Genomic DNA, 19115 nt, shown 5'->3' with positions numbered 1-19115 from the left:
ATCATCAATGTTATTGTTTCAATATTATTTTCTCATGTTCAAACAATGCGTTTGTTATTTTATTATTATATGATTTTAGATTAATCTACTGAAATTTTAAATTTGGAAGTGTTAACATTGTAAAATTCCAATAATTATTCGTTAAAGTTTATGTTATTAATATGTATAAAAATACTCGTATTGAGGGAAATTGTATTTTTCAACACCTTAATAATAATAATAAATTTATATCTAGAATAAAATAATAATTATGTTTACAATTATTTGCTATAATTATTTTTTTTTGTTTATACTTTTTTTTATTATTTTTATAAGATTCATAATATATATTTATTTTTTATATAATGTATCGTAGTTGTCATACGAAACTAGTATTTAGAACAAATTAAATATCATATAAATATAGCTCAATAAATTATTAATTCGCTCTGTTAATGCGTGTTTCGTTAATAGATGTTATAAAACCATTTTTGATACATTTACACACTATAATGCACTTTAAAATTTTAGATACATTAGATAAATATTATTTAATCTTTTTAATTGAGTTGCACAATAGCCTTAGAAATTATTGATATATTAAATTATAATTTAACTTATAGGTTACTTATAAATAAATCACTCTCATGTCACACATTATTATTGTCGAAACCCTCAGAAAAATGCGTCATTTGTACACTAACTGACTTTCTATGTGTTCCACGTTCACATTATTCATTAAATAAGTTTTGGAAGTTTTTGATATTTTGATTTATTAGGTTAAATTTTGATAACCCAGTAAAAGTAAATAATATGTGTTCAGGGTTTATAGGAATTTAAACGGTTAATGTTCAGATTACGTGGCATATGTAATTATATACGTAATTCCAATTTCTGGAATGTCTTCTACTTACCATTTTGAATGCATATTTTACATTAATTTTTTATAAATGTAGAACAATATATTTAAGTATGTATGTTGTCTTTATTACTCATTGAATATATTAAGTTTTTAACGAATTAAATAAAATAATAAACATTTCATATTCTACCTTCGAATTTCTTCATAATCAGCGATTTAGTAATTATGTTATTCTATAAAAATATTACTATTCAATATATGTACATTTAATAAAAAAAATGTTTATGTCTTATAAAAATTATAATTATTAACTGTTCTATGAGAGTTTTTCAGGTTTTGAATATTGACAAAATATAAATCATAATATATTATAACATATAAATCAAATTTTTTATTTTTATTTTTATTTTTTATTTAAATATACACCTTAACTGCTGAGATTAATAGCATTTTTAAAATGTATAACATTTTAAAGGTCTGTACAAAAAATTTTGATTATAATACATGAAGGCTCATTTAATTTTAATTATATGTGATATAATCTAATTGTTGTTATGTAAGTATGTCATATTTTCTAAAAAAGGTTTATTTTTTTGAGGATTTGAAAAAAAAATGAAAAAAAAAATGTGGTCTCTTAGTTGAGTGCAAGTATTTCACAATGCATTTAGTTAGCAGGTGTTTAACTGTTTTTGTGGTGTTATGTGAGGTGCATTTTCATTTTTTTTTTATTTTGATCATTAGATATTCGTTAGTGTATAGAATGTGACCAATTCTTAATCCGTTGAATATGATTTGATATTTGCGTGGGAGTGATACGTCATGTACCAATACGAGAGTGATTGGTTTAATTCTTCTTTGTTGTTTTTTACTAGTCTCTACTCTTGTTGACATATTTGGTTTAGGTTTATATTTATTAGGAGTTTTGTGTCAATATGAGTTGTTATATTCCATAATTCATCAGGTTCTTTGGTTCTTTTTTTAGCCTCCAAATCAAATTTTTATTAAGATATTGTGGTATACTCGTATAAAAATATAATAAATATTTAGTTAAATTTATTAAATATTTAGTAATTGTTGTTCCTAAAATTATTTTTCACTGAGTTTTGTCTTGTTATTAGATATTACAGTTTTTGTGTCGTTGCGTTTTTTATGATTCTTCTTTCTCTCATACATAAGTATGCATACACTTTATAATATGCAGACAATGAATTGTCTTTTAACTTTTTTTATTTAACTTGTTTAATGTTGTTTAGTGTTAATTTTTTAATATTTCACTGTAGATGTTTTATTGACGATTTAGTAGTGAGTATTTACCTCTGTAGTATTTACTAATTATAATCCAATCTTAAACTATGAACCATACTGCTGGCCTTCTATACGTTGGTTATAATTATAATTTATTATTAATTTTTGTGTTTTAAAATTTAAAATAGTAGAAAGTCCACATCTGGAAACTGGCGCACGATGAGTTCTAGGCCATACCAGTGCATAAGATTTTATAGTTTCTCAGGTCTATATTACATAGTAGTATTGTTATAAGTAGCAAAACCGAGCATACTGAAAGGTTTTCTTAACACAATATGTCAATTTATTAAGTTCCTCGTGACTAAATCGTTCGTGGGAATTTTTTGAAAAACATTCGTTAGATTTAGCTGATAAAATTAACCCTTCTAAGATCCATTGACATCATCGCATAATGATTCATCGATAAAAAGGTGATTCCGATTTTTTCAGTACATATTATTATTATTATATAACTTAAATGATACGCAATCTCGTGCACCAATTAATAACCGGAGGCGTACAAAACGTGAACTAGGAAATCGTCAAGATCGAAAGTATATTTCAAACGAAGCCCTCGCGTTTGTCAGAAATTGTTTACATAAATAAATAGTGGTTTGCTAAATTTACTACGTTACTCATAATAACTATTACATTTATGCCTCTAGAATACTAAGTTTATTTAATTTCAGTAGAAAATTCTTAACAGTTAAATAAATATTTTTGGTGCAAATTGAGTGAGCCATATTAATTAGTTTTTATGTGGTTGAGTATAACTTAAAACTTTGATGTTCCTAGTACAGCGAATGTTTTTAAATCCCAATTTAATATTTGAACAAGCTCATGAAATACAGTTTCATATCAGTCATTTTGGGTATGTGGTATATTTAGGAATATAAGAATGTTATTTTATGCTTTTTTTTTCTGCTGTAGTGCTGGCACATTATTAAAATAATTTTAACGAAGATACCAAGATGAAATGTGATAATATTATTGACATTCGACACCACAGTTCAATAGTATATAATATACCATTTGCCATGTCTTATATGTATATATAATTTCCTATATTTTTAAAGAAATTGAAGTTGTATTTAATCTATTAATGTTTTCATTAAATTTGTAAACATGTGTAGGAGCATAACATGTATAAGAAGGAATTTAAATATTTAAATTTAATTTATAAGTACCTTGCAAATATGAAAAATTACTTTTAATACTTATATTAAAGTTTTTATTTTATATATGTTTAATTTTAAGTAGAATTTATTTAAGTTTATTATCCTGATAACTAAAATTAAATTAGATAACAAAAAAAAAAATCAATGATATTCAAAGGATATGTTATATATGTATTTTAAAATTCATTATATATGATTAAGATTAATCATCATTAAAATTAAATACATCTTCTAAAATATGATGTTTATAAAGGTATACACAACTGACATGATTTTCAAGAAATTAAGTTATATAAGCCATTTCTAAATCTTATTTTTAGAATTATTTTGTTTTGTGAGAAACAGTAGTATTTTATAATTCTTAATTATGAAAGTTATGTTTTATGGAATCCAATAATAGTAATAATGATATTAATTTACTATATTCGTATTATTAGCGTAGTATAAAATACAACATTACAACATCTCACAATAAACTCTATTGTTTGATTGTTAAGTTATAACGTGGTCTAACATGATATTTATGTGGGAATTAAGATAAAACAATGTGCATGCCTATTGAGTAAATAATTTACTATCTCATACAAACTCGTGAATTATATTTGCCAATAATATTTTGTATGAATTGTAGTACATTAGTTGTTGAGTATAAACAATTCTAAATTGCTTAATTAAAGTTATTAGTTTACCATAAAAAGGTGATTATTTTGATTCAAAATGTCTATATAATTGTATGTATAAATATGTATGTATGTATGTATAAATGGATCTGTGATTTGTTGAAATCTTTTTTTGCAAAATACTTGTAAGTATTATTTTTTCAGACTTAAAATAATTTCAAATTAGGTAAAGCATCCTTTAGATATTGAACAAAATTAAAAAATTATATTGAAAAAAGTACGGCCATTCGAAATGTATAAAAAGGCTGTGTATAAAATTAAGATATGAAATATAAAATTTTAATAGCATTAGCCATTTGGTATATATACAGCTTGTACAATATATGTTATTAGATACTACTTGTCATGTAACATGAAGATCACTATTTTATTTATATGACACTAATAAATATAATTAGGGTATTGTTATTAAGTTAAAATGTTAAATGATAACACAGATTGGTGATTTGATGATTTACGAGTATGTAATATAAATAAAATTATAGATTTACTAAACAATAATTAAGATATAAATAAATATTTTATATATAGAAATAAATAAATAACCGTAGAATAGTAGTAAAATAGTTATTAATTAATTAATTATTCAATTATTAATTTTTATTATATGTTATAAGTAATATAATTATTATATTAATAATAATAGTCGCAATTTTATAGACTTGGTATACACCTGAAGATAAATTTTTAATTCGAAATCTGTCGTAAATTACAAGTATATAATACATATATATATTTATAATTATATATATATAAACTATTTATTTATGTAGCAATTTAAAAGTATATACACACACACACACACACACACATATATATATATAAATTATTTTTGTGTCGATTTATATTTAAAAAATGTATTATTATGACTACTGCATTAACTGCGTTTAGTAACACAAATATTTTAGTAAATAATAATAATGCAGATATTGCAGTGTAGTACCAATATACCGTGTAATTTGATAAACGTTAAAGGCGAAACTTCGAAAGCTGTTTAGACATTATGACAAAATGGATTAAATTATGTAGTAGTGGCATGAGTTGTGCAACATATTTCATCTCAAGGTCAGGGTGAGTGAACTAAATGCACCATAATATTATTATATATTTACGTGTATAGTTGTTTTTCTGTCACGTTGATTGTGGTGATTGATAGATAGCTAATTTTGTATCGTCTATCGGAATGCATCGGGGAAGACGGACATGCACATATTTATATTGTAACGAGAAAAGAACAAGGAAATCACAACAGTGCTGTGATGTACTTACATGGTACATGAATACATATAAAATATAGATACATTCCTTTCGTCCGTCCGTTTGAGGAATTTATGATAGCGTAATACGCCATACACGTGATAATGCGTTATCCGTTACTTTTTCCATCGATTCCTTGGCTAAAACAGTGAATAATAATAAAAAAATAACGCACTCATATACAAAACCAAAAACAATAACGAAAATATGGGCCACACGCTTCATGCTATACAAAATAATAATAATAATATAGCTATAGCTATGTACCTATAGCTGTAGTGTGGAATGCATATACTAGTGTTGGAAGTGAACACACTGCGTATTATGTTTGTGTATGTGTTATGTACAGCTGACGCGGTCGGGGCGCTAAAAGTCATGACAGCGGCATTGCGCGAGAACGTATACCCTTGTCGCTTTTGGAAAACAAACGACATGCGGCGTTGAGTCCTGCATTACGCAGAGAATTCGTTTCGGGTGGTGGGACATAGTTGTAGGATGTGCGTGGGGAAGGCAAAATCAAATGGGCTGGTGAGAGGTATTTCTAAACGGTTTTTATTTTATTTTATTCTGAAATCGTGCCAGGAATACATATGAGCACGTTTTCTTCTTTTTTTCGTCGTACGTTAAGTGAAATAGCAAATTATTTAATCAACGAGTGAGTTTCCATTTATGGAATATATTTTAGTTTATGACGTAAACTTTGATGTTCATTTTTAACACCAGTTTACGGTTTTTTCGGATCTACTCTAAAAAAAAAAAAAATTATTTAATTTGACAACTTACTTAATAATTTTACTTTTATTATTTTAAATTTAAGTATTTTTTATTAAATAGTTTTAATACTTATATATTCTCGTAATTTCAATTGTTTGTATTTAAGGTAGTTCTTTAATGGGCTTTATAAAATCTCGGTATCATGTGGTAAATATCTTATAAATATGAGTCGTGTAAAAAAAATACTGGTATAATTTTCATCGTTACGAACGTGCAGTTATTTCATACAATATTACGGCTTATCACGAGTATTGCGTAGATACACTTAAAATTTCAATTTCAATTAATTTTTAATTTAATAAATATATAAAGTAAACTAGTACTTACATAGTATTGAGGTATAAGATTTTTGAGTATGCTGTGTGCAAACAATAGGTACCTTATTATTATTACAACTATGCATAGAATATTAGTTATACAATTATTGCGTTAGCACGTATAAAGTCGATTAAATTGAAGAACAATATGATAAACATAAATGAAGAAATCGGTTGATCCAATCTAACAAATTTAATGATTCTCTTCTGAAAAAATGTAGAGTTAAACTCAAATAATGTTGTTATTTCAATAAATATATATATTATTTATTCATATTACTAATGTTATGTATTTTCTGTTTTCAGAATATTTTGGAGAAATTCAATCCAGGAGCTCGTCAAATGATCAATGCGGGCAAAGCATATTTGAAAGCTCTTCATGGTGAGTTGTGATTTAATATTTTAACTATGGACGAAAACTCTCTGTTGGTGGTGATTATAGATATATATGTATTTTATCAGATCAAGTATTATTTTATTGATGTTTTTGTGCATTAAAGTAGTATAAAATGAGTATGTTTATTTCAATTAGTTGCTCAACATGCAATTACTATTGAATATATAAATTAGTAGTCCAATAATATACAAAGAAGAAAAATACAAAGAGTTACAAGTGCAAATAAGACCGAAAATTCGATAAACAAAGACAGGTTGGATATATAGTCAATGTCATAAGATAGAATCTCTAAAGAAAAAACATGATAGTTTTAATATGCACAAGAAAGTCAAAGAGGCAACAGGAATGTATAAAGTAAACAATAATGTGAGACTACATAGTAAATATATTCAAATCATTGTAGAAAAGCACAAAAAAAATAGATAACTGGAAAAATTATATTGTAGAACTCTTTGAGGATTGAGATAGATCTGAATTTCAGCCAGAATTTAAATCTAAAAATAATGCTCCAATAATGACTGAAGAAGTCGAAAAGGCAATAGCTCAAATCAAGAATGGTAAATCACCAGGACTGGACAACTTACACAGAGAATTTTTCGAATTATTAGTTGAGGAAGGCATTATTTGGGTAACTAGGGTATTTAATAATAAATCCAGTGCTCGAAAATTACCTGCATAATGGTTAAAATCTACATTCATAGCATGTATGTATTCCTAACCATCAGAGAATTTTTAAAAAGTTTGAAACTCAAATGAGTAGTACACAATTTGGTTTTAGAAATTCAGTTGGTACAAGAGAGGTCATATTTAGCTAACAAGTGTTAATTCAAAGGGATGGAGATGTTAAGCACAATGTATATGCTTGTTTCATTGAATATTAAAAAGCTTTCGATAAAGGTGAACACGATAAACTTATAAAAATACCTCGAAAAATACTGGATGTGATTAGAATTGACAATAAAGATCTGAGTATAATAAGAAATTTATATTGGAACCAAACTTCAGCTATACGTGTAGAAACAGAAATTTTAAATGATATTCCAATAAAAAGAGGAGTGAGACAGAAATGCATCCTGTAACCACTCTTATTCAACTTATACTCGGAATTCATTCTTCAAGATGCCCTGGATGAAGTTAATAAGGGCATAAAAGTAAATAGTGAATTTATCAATAATATAAGATTTTCCGATGATATAGTTGAATTTGAAAATAATGTCAAGCCTTCAAAAATTTTTGAATAGAATAGCGAATGTAAGCGAAAGTTTGGATTGTCTCTAATATAAACAAAACCAAGTATATGATAATTTCGAAAAAACAAAATATACGAGAAAAACTATTAATTAGGGGACAGAAAATAGAAAAGGTTCAATAGTATACATATTGCGGTACATGGGTAAATGAGGACTGGGATGGAAGTTAAATGCTGGTTTGAGATGATCAGTTAAATTGCCCATTGTGTTCTGAAATCGTCCAATAAATTCATTTAAAAAGTATACTTTAGAATATTTCGTGATTATATTGTACATTATTATGACAAATAGATAAATTTTAAACAAAATAAAGTCATGGATTAATAATATTTATAATAAAAGAGTAATAACTGTTATAAAATAAATGTAAATTATTTAGATACATGTACTTATTTATTTTTTCTCAATAGTGTATATGTTTATTGAAATGAGTTTCGTGAGTTTTTAAGTCTAGATTTAATTTTTTTTATTCATATTTCCTATAATCTAGATCAATGGTTCTTATCTTGAGAAAACCAACCCTCCGTCAGGGAGGCGTGAATATTTTTAAAAACAATAAAATATGATAACATTGTTTCTGATTATTTATATTTTATCGGGTGTTATTGAGCAATTACGCATCATCTTATATTTACACAAATATTTATGCATACTATCACAGTTGTCGTAAAATATTAAAAAAAAAAATTAAAGCTAAATAATGCTAAACCTGTCATTAATATATATTTAATTGAAATAAGTTTAAAATCAAATATTTAAAAAATATAGCACCTTTTATCAAATAAGAAATAAAGATAATTCAAATTCAGAATAGGTACAAAATAAAAATATATTTACAGTGGTGTACAGTATTTTAACCAACAATCTAGTTAACATTGAATACATAATTGCTGTAATCGAATAATTAGACAAACGTCAAGTTTTTTGCATATTAAAATGGCAAATACAATCGTGTAGTGAAATAGATTATAATTGTACCTTAAATTGGTAAGTTTGCTATATTCTTATAAAGTTATAACGTAGCGTTTAAATAAGACAAAATCAAAAAAGCTATAACGATCATACATAGTTTATATAGTTATATATGTTAGTATAAACGTTTGTGTATTTTAAAAAGTTGGTCGTTCGTCGAAGTAAATCAGTCTCGTGAGCTTTTAAATTTTATAACGGGTTGGTCGAAATTGCTCTCGGGATTTGTCGGCGAACTCAAACGTCATTCCGACACTATGTATTATTCGTAAACAAGCGGCTCCCCGTTGGGCCTCTTCTTTGAATGTTTCCCCAATACTCTCTTTCTGTATATATATATATAGTATATACCATAAATCTATGTACAAAAAACAAAGAAAAACGACTTTCATTAGCAATTCACCGAACAATAAAAATAATAATAATATCAGTCCTTTTAAGTCCCCATACGTTTTTTCAGGATCGAAGCCGGTGTATGTGCATGCGCATGAAAGTGCATATATCTGTGCAAGTGAGAATACAGACCTCATAAATATTTATCAACATCCCATGATTGATGACATGTGCATATCGTATGCACAAGCGTCTTTTGTCGTACCCCAGAGTTAATGTTGTCATTGGTCTGGTCGGGGTGGAAAATGATTGATATTGTCCCTAGTGTATGTATTATTTCGGCCTCGTCTATTTCAATCTAATTTTTTTTTGTCAAAACTTTTGTTTGTACTATTTAAATAATATCGTTTTCATATAAATTTATATCGATTTTTGTTTTATTATTATTATAAATGTATATAATAATAATGATTAGATTTTACATGAGGGTCGGTAACATAAAAAAATTAACCCTTAAAAATTAAATTATTTTGCCACATATATGTATGTATAAACATTATATACCTGAATACATTTTTAACTATTTCAATTGATTTAACTATATTTGTTTTAAATTTATAAATAATAATTTTTAATAAAAAATTATTTTACATCGAGGTCGAAAGACTTGTATAATATATGTGAAACCTTCTATAGAGAATCCTAGTATTTTGTTAAATTAAAATGATAGTGTTTTTTTAAGAATGTACTCATGATGTTTTTTTTTTTACTACTTTATATGAGTATGCTTAACATTTTAAGATAAACATGGTAGAAGTTACACGGGGTCATTCGTAAATAAACGAATACTGAGTTTTAAATATATGAACAATTATTAAAAATGATACGAATTTTTAGATAACATTAATTTTTACCCTTTCTTCTGAATATGAATTATAAATAGTAATTTCACAAAAATAAATTTATGATTTGTGTATTTATGCATGTTCATGCATACATGCATTAAAATACATTAAATATAATGTATTGTAAAATAGATCTATTATTATTAAATTAAAGTTATTAATTGATAATATTTATATAGACCTACAGACTCTAAAGTTTGAGGCTGATGTTTTTCAAAATTTTAATTTTATTTAATAATTAATTTGATTAAATGTACCTATATATTGAAATTAAATTGTTCAAACTTAATTATGAACTAACATACTTTGATACGATAATCGCCTCATAAGGGGAATTAGTAGTACGCACTACTCTGAGTCTATTAGTGGCTATGGCTATTTTTTTTTTTTTAATTTAAAATACGTGTGGATTTTATAATTATTTAGACAGATTAGCAAAAATAATTACATATTTTTATTAAGGAAAATATATTAACTAATAAAATATAATTAAAAAACTGGATGTAATTCCATGCATTTTTATATACTTTAATAATATTTTACATTTTAATCGGAATCTATGTATCACTTTTACATTTTTAACTACAATATTAAAATGCTATACATAGATACTTAAAATATAAGTTATTTAAGTAATTATGTATTTATTATTATTATAGAAAACAAAATTGTTGTAATTCAATATTTTAGATTTTAATGGATAGTTTCTGAGGCAATTTGAATAACTCTGTATAAAATACGATATGAATACTTTTAATGATATTATAAGCATGTAAAATGAAAGTAATTGAAAAAATAAATAATCAGGTTACGTATAATAATGTGAAAGAAAAAAAAAAGTTGGGTAAATTGACGTGGAAAAATTCTAGGAGTTTTGGTTCAAAAACCTTTTAAGCTGTCAAACTTTACCAAAGCGCAATAAACAAAGTTTTTTTTTTAAGGGGTGAAAATAAAACTGATTTTATGTCGTGTAATTTTCATTAAAGACTGTATCAATTGATTCGCTTTAAGGAAGTATTATCGTCTCAAGGAAAAGTTTTTATTATGTTATTGAAAATTGTGTAACTCGATTTGGTTTTAACAAAAAAAGTATTGCAATAGAAATTAAAAAAAAAATAAAAAAAATAGTTTGTAATAAATAATTATTTATTATATTTATATTTCGTTATAATTAAAATTAATATTGTCGGGTTAATAAGTTGGTAAAATCAATAGAAGTTATAAATTATAATTAAGTAAAAGTATTATTAGTTTATTGTGTACTAATATTAACTTTTCATTCGCATTCATGTTTAACATTTTATTTATGCATTATTTTTCATAAAAGAAAATTAAAGCAATTATATAAATCAATAATAAACAAGAAATAGTTTTTTAATAAGTAAATACGTTAGTAGATTAGTACTTATTTATAGATTCAAAAATGTTATGAGTATATTATTATATCTTTATGGATAACCTGGATATATAGTTTTACGAAACCATAGTATTCAAACTATTTTGTTAATGTCTTGAAGTAAGTTAATTTGAAAAAATACGTAAATAATTGTACCGATTACCAAAATAAACTATAGATTCTAATAAATTTTATGTGATTGGTACTTTTCGGAGATATTTTTAAATTCTTATTAATTTAATAGAGGAATTTTTACAAATTATATATGATAATCTTTATTTTATTTTGTATCGTAACCTTAGGGTTACACTAGGGCGACTCGACGCGACGCGATTATAAATAAATATCGTGCGATAATCGTTTGTTTTATAAAACACGGGTTAATATATCGGAGATCTCTCACCCACGCGATGAGACGCGACACGAAAGCAACTAATCGTGAGCGATTAGTGCTGTCAGTCGCTTAATAAAAGTTTCCTAGTCAATCACATGACTTCAATAACATCATAAACAAATATCTTATTTTAATAATATTAAAACTGTACTATATTACTTACTATACATTACTAGTAGGTATAATTACATAATTAATTATATCATTTGGCAAATATCACTATAGCGGCAACAAAAATTCGACAGTTAATATTATTTTATATAAATGGATGTATCCAATATTTCCTTTTCTTTTTTCTGTGTCGATACCAATATGACACAATACAATATTCGTCATCTTCAGAAGACGACATGATTGCTATTAACTACTGAGCAACTCTAGTTGCCAAAACATCGCCTATAGAGTGCAGAACTCTTGACGTCAAGTCATACGATATTTTACTTGACAACTATTTTCTTAAATCGCGTCCACGTCGCGTTGCTTCGCGTCGCCCTAGTGGGACGAGGGCCGTAAGAATTTTGAGTATGCATTTCATAAATACTATAAATATATTATTTATTAAATATTTTAATGACTAATGATATATGCTGTTTATAATATTAAATTACTTAAATCAATGTTTAAAGGTTATATACATTTAACAGTTAATTTAACTAACCTGATAACAAAATTATATAGTGTTTATTTATATAAATATGTAGTATTATTCTAACACGTACTGTTTTTCGACATAGGTAATATTTTTTCTAAACCAACAGTAGGTACATCGATTTCAAATGTATAAAAACATGTAGGTTTTTATTTATAAAAGAGGAAAGAAATGTAGTCATTTTAATACAAAATAATGTTGTAAATTTAATTTTCTAACTAGGCCAAACAAAATTTAACTGGGTGGAATGAATTGGTTTTAATTTGAAAAGGTTTTTCATTAAGGATTTTTGACATTTGAACACGTACATTTCGTTATTTAATTTGAAAAGATGTTTAGAGAGTAATTATGGTTTTAATAAGACATGGCAACAAAAACTTTAATTTTTACTCCTTATAATTTAATGACAAACGAAACTCTGATAAAAATAAAAATTAAAATTATTTCAAATTGAGTAATAGTTATTACATATTAAATTTTATTAAATTTGACTATGCAATATTATATATATATATATATATATATATTAGTGTATTTCCCATTTATATTATGCTCCATTAAAAAAAAAAGTAAATAAATAATTTTTGTAAATAGGAATTAAACATTACTTTTGCATGATATTTCGTTATATGAAGACGTTCAACATTTAACTACCATTCCTACAGTTAATGTTTGTCAAAATTTTATGTTAATTCGATTAATTAAGTAAAATTAAATTATTTATAAAATATATAACATTAACAATGATAGTTTTTTTTTATGATTGAAAGTATAAATAATTTTTATTATTTATTAAAGTATAATATATTATTTGATTAATAATACACCATAGTAATCATTATTCAGGGTTTACTAAAATATCAATTTTTTAATTAATTTAAAGACGTAACACAAAAAAATGTAGGTATTGTGATAAGTAAGCTTTTGAAAAGCACGTGATGTATATTTTACATTCAACGGGGATAATCCCAATCTTCGTTTTTTTTCTTGTAATTCGCTTTATACTTCAGGTAATTCTTATTAAAAACGCTTTAAAGAGCGTTCAACCCGAATAAACTTAATTTCAAACCAAATTCGTTAAAAAAAAGAAAATAATATAAAAGATACGCAAAGGTTTTTGCAATAGAGATGAGCCGTTTGCGATAAAAAGAAAACGATTCTGTTGTAGATGAAAACATCTTAACGAGAAATGTTCCCTTAAACTTCAATGCTAGTGGCAGAGAAAAAGAATGAAGAAAAGGAATAAATGAATTGCACACGCCCTTGTTAGATTATTCCCTTGGGATAAATTTACCGAAAGCAAACAACACTGGCATTACTATGGTGAGTGATTTCTCATCTCTCTGCTCGATTACAACACAATAAAAAAATTATACCTTCATACATTTTTAAGCTGGACTTAATAATTTAGTACTTGAAAAATAAATAACACAATAGAACCACCATTCGTTTTATTAATTCAAAAGAATGTTTATGTAATAAAAATAATATTTCTTGTGACACAAAAAAATAAGGATATCACATATGAAATTGTATTTATAAATATATATGTATATACATATGTACAAGGTTGGGCAAGTTAACGATTTTTTTTAACTCATTAAGTTAAGTTATTTTAAAACAATAAAGTTAAGTTAAATTAAAAGTTACTTATATTTTTTTCGTTAACTCATTAAGTTAAAAGTTAACTTAAAAAAAGCAACTTAACTTAATTTAAAGTTAACATTTTTTAATTTGCAAAAATAAAAAAAATGTACACATATTAGTTTTATTACGCTCAAGAAAATTACTAGGGAAATTTCAAATGGCACATAAAAGTATTAACTAGTTATAAAAAAAATCTACTTTTCTAAAATAAATCTTAGTCCTGAACTCATACTCAAATCAATTTACCCAAAAAAAAAAAAAAAAAAACGCCATTGATAGTTTTCTTCTAATTGCTAAGATAGCAAAATTTTTAATTGATTCACACAAATTTTAAAAATCAAACAGGCAGTACCTACTACCCAAATATATTTTCTATACTGAGTAGACAAAATGCAGCCACCGTGTAATTCAAAAGACTAGGCTCAGCACAAAATGGACAATTATTATCAGTCAAAATATAATTACTTTGTATTATATTTTTAGATAAAAATAAAACAAATGTTAATCCTTTAGTAAATATCTTAAAAAATTACATATTTTGTATAAGCTTTATGATGTGAACAAAACACATGCTAGTTGAATAATTAAATAATATTGGAAATTATACCACAGTTGTTATGTGATTAATCCTCCATTGACACTCGCTCTCATGGTATTTACTATTTTTACAGAAAATTCTTAGGATTTCCATGGGTTTATAGTGTTTATACAATAACAATGTTATAAAAATATAATGATAAAATATAGCCTATCTAATGACTATTAAAGTTATTTTTCATATTATTTTCGTCTTGAGGAAAATCATATTAAAATAGTAAATTATTAACATACTAAAAACCTCATTTAACCCGTCACTGGTTGCGCGGGTAAATAATCTCCCAGTCTATTAATAAATATGTGTATCCACTTCATTATCTGCAAAACGGATTTGTAATTCTGAGTAGCTAATCAAAATTACACCATTATTCGATAATGACATTTATTTCATTGAAAACTAGTTAAGTTCGTTGTACACGCCCACACCAGAATAAAGAAAAATTTATCTGTTTGGAGAATATTTATCCCGCGCGACTGAATGTTTATTTCAAATGACCAAATGTAGAAAAAAAATCACGCGATCAGCGACGGGTTAATAATTTGCATTATTCTTTGCACTAAAATTTACTTAATTTTGATACTTTTAAATAAAATTACTTAAATTTAACACGTTAATCTTAAAAAAAATAACTTATTAAGTTAAAAGTTAATTTGTAAAAAAGTAACGAGTTGTTAATTTAACATTTTAACTTAATTTTAACTTTTAACTCGTTAATGCCCAGCCTTGTATTTGTATATAAAAATATATTTATAAATAATAGTCAGTATATCTTAAACGGAATTCAATATTTTTGTGCATTTGATATTTTGAACAAAACTGTCTTGATATATGTATGGTTTATGGACATGAACATTATTGGGATAGGTTGGAGGAAATGGAGAAAATAAAAAGAGAAACCAACACGATTTTAAATTGTTTTCTTATTTTATATCAATGTGATAGTAAACTCAATACCAATTTTTTTCTCGAACAATCCAAACGTAAGCGAAGACTGTAGATGAAAAATAAAATCACAAATTTTACCATTAAAAGAAAAATATATTATTTAAGCCCATTGATAACTTATAACACAATTTATATTCAACTTTTTTTAGTTGAAAATTTAATGTTACAAACATATGTAATATGTTATAATTATAATAAAGATATATAATTATTATAAAAAATAATTATATATGAAAATAATAAACATAATAATGATTTTTTAATTTATTAAATAGTTAAGCAAATTGTAAGTTTGTACTATTTACAAAATAATGTTTATACTTAAAATACGATTAATTTATAAATGGTTAGCAAAGTTTATTAATTTTTCATATTTATTTTACCTGAAATAATAATTTTATTTTTGTGAATTTAAATATAGTATTATATTTTATAATTTATTTTCCACATACTTTGAATATTTCACCGTTTTAAAAAATAACACTCTTTTGAAATAAAAAAAATTATTAAATCCAATTGATGCTCTTTTTTTTTATGGAAGCGTTGTTGTAACGTTTTTTCTCCACTTTAGTCTTGGGAATTGAATAGCATGTTGTATAAATTAATATTAATGTCAAATGGAAGCCAATGAAGTTCATTATTTGTTCGCTGTAAAATAACATTTGACTAATGGACCATAGCCGTTAGGATGGTGACAAATAGCGTAACTGTAGAATTGGATTTTTCGAGAAATACTTAAGCCGGAAATTAAAACCCATCTTTACAGCCATATTCTCTGTTGTATTAACTATGCCCCGGTTTCTTTCTTTTTGGAATTTCATAGCTAAATGACTTTTATTATCCAGATGTAGGGTCAACGACGAGGGTGAATTTCTTAGCAAAAGTATTTTTAACCACCCCTTTTTTTTCAGTACAAGCCCTCTTAATACATTGGATACATTTAAGTAGAGAATCTAGAATAATTTAGCCGTTTGTAATTTGTTACGTTTATATATCGGTATAAAATCAACAAATGTACGAGTGAAGCAGCTGGTTTAATTATTTTAAGAAAAGATAGATGTGTGATATTTTGTGTCTTTTAAATTGTATAACATTTAAGAAGTGCTAATCGAGTTGAATTTTTTTTGTAATTTCAGTACAGTATAATACTAATAAATAAAAATCTTTTGCATTTCTAGTGTGTGAATAATGTATGTTTTTCTTCGATGGATTTTATATCACCAATCATTATGATGTTAGGTTGAGATCTTGAAAGGTTGGAAGATTTGGATTTCTTTTTAGAATGTATACGAAAGAGGTCTAACGAAGATTTCTGTCCTATGGATCTCAATCCCTTATCTGTCGGACCGAATAATTGTGGGAAACATGGCACGTGGTACCTTCAAAATTGTATATCTGTATAAGAAATGGCTTTTGAAATCTTATGAGTAATGATCCAAGAACCGCATCATTATTCACAAAACTATTATATTAGTTAAGTTCTATTCGATGAATTATGTAAGCATTGGTACCTAATAGATTTATTATGATGATAGTCGTGCAAGTCGTGATAAAATGTTTTTTAGACAATAACATATAGTTTTAAATTGGATATTTAGATAAAATATAATGATACTCGAATCATAACTATAGATAACTTGTCAAAATTGTATTATATTTTAATTTATAATTAAACATTTTTTTTTTGAATAATTTAATATAATTGTTTGTATTTTAATATTACATTATAGTTTAGTTCTTTAAAAAACTATTTTTTGGTTGAGTCTTTATTTATTTGATTTTAAATTTTTTCTGATACATAGCTTAACGTTATAGACAATTGTAATATATTGAATGTGTCGTTTAAAATTGTGAAGATTACAAAGGTATAAAAATTGTAAAATTCAACCAATGCATAAATTGAAAAACCAAGTTGAATAAATTGCATACATAGCTGTGAAAAGTTTCTATTTTTAATATATATATATTGTATATTTTTATACGACAATTGTAAATATGTATCTATGTTAGAAAGTAGTTAAAATTTTGTCTTATACATTTTAAATTGGTGTTGTTATTTTTTATTTATTAGTGCCTAATAAGGCGCCCAAATAAAATAATTAGTCGCAACAAAATTATGCTAAATAATTTTTATGTTATTTTTATATAAATAAACAATACTGAAGTGTTCCTTAACAGAATTGTCAACTATGATGACCAACAATTTAATTAATTAATGCTATGTTTGCACTTTGAAGTGTATATTTAAGAAGTTATGATTGTATAATTCAATATGTTCTACACAACATAACCCAATCTACATTATATGTGTGTTTATAATAATGATTTATTAAACAATTTTTTTTTATTTTGATTTATTTATAATATTTTTTTTGTTATTGGTACATCTTGTTATTAAAGCAAGTGTGTATATGTAGCATATATATGGCATGTACATACATATCTTGTTTATTGCCAACTATTTATTTTGTTTTAAAATGTTTAACAGAGTACTATTTTAAATTTGTTGAATGATAAATATACATAAACATATTTTATTGGTACTTGATACTTTGATAGTCATTAAATAATCATTTAGTTTTTAATATTTGATCTTTGATGATAAAAGATATTCACGTTAATTTTTTTTATATATGAAAAATATTTGTAGAAAAAAATAAAACTAATATATTATCAATTGTGTTAATGTATTTTAAATAGATTGAAATTATTTTATTAAATCTAGTAAATATTTAAGTTTTATATAACATGTAATCGTATATTATCTAATTTTATATATACAAAATGTTTTCAATGATAATGACTGTAAATGTAAATGATTTTTAATAGCTCAAATTTGTTAACATTATAAATAATTTACTATAATGAAGATTTTACGAGGTCTTACGAAAACCTCAATGACACTGTATTACTCAAATATCATGATTCATAAGAAAACTAATGGAGATTGATAGAAGTACTTCAGATGAATGCATTAACCCCAAAAAATAAGCAAACTAAATTGCGATATAAAAATAATCACAGACCGTTATTAAAACAAATTGTTCTGATGTTGCGATAAACTCTTTATAGTATATATATATATATAAATCCCTCGAACGCCTGCCATACCGAAATAGCGGGAAATATGATAGGCATTATGAGAAAATTACTTTTTGCCTTCAACATTGTTAGAAGGGCGCAAGATTTAGTTAAGAAAGCTTTCTAGGGTAGGTATTATTATTTGATTATAATTTTTTTTTCTGAAAGTGTTAATCAAGAAATATAAATAAGAAAAGTAGTGTAAAGGTAATCACCCATC

General features: G+C 25.0%; 1 protein-coding gene across 2 annotated transcripts in view; it reads left to right on the top strand.

Moving 5' to 3' along the window:
* LOC112693017 (brain-specific angiogenesis inhibitor 1-associated protein 2) overlaps positions 1-19115 on the top strand; it is a 97266-nt gene that overhangs the window by 21843 nt on the left and 56308 nt on the right. For both annotated transcript variants that reach the window (XM_025567886.1, XM_025567885.1), the window contains exon 2: positions 6638-6713. In XM_025567886.1, the coding sequence (XP_025423671.1) occupies positions 6638-6713 (76 nt within the window). The remainder of the gene's footprint in view (positions 1-6637; positions 6714-19115) is intronic.

The sequence above is a fragment of the Sipha flava genome, unplaced genomic scaffold, assembly GCF_003268045.1.
Source record: "Sipha flava isolate LNK unplaced genomic scaffold, YSA_version1 80_pilon_pilon, whole genome shotgun sequence".
Lineage (NCBI taxonomy): Eukaryota > Metazoa > Arthropoda > Insecta > Hemiptera > Aphididae > Sipha > Sipha flava.
Note: the sequence above shows the minus strand (reverse complement) of the source record. Positions and strands in the feature narration are given on the sequence as shown.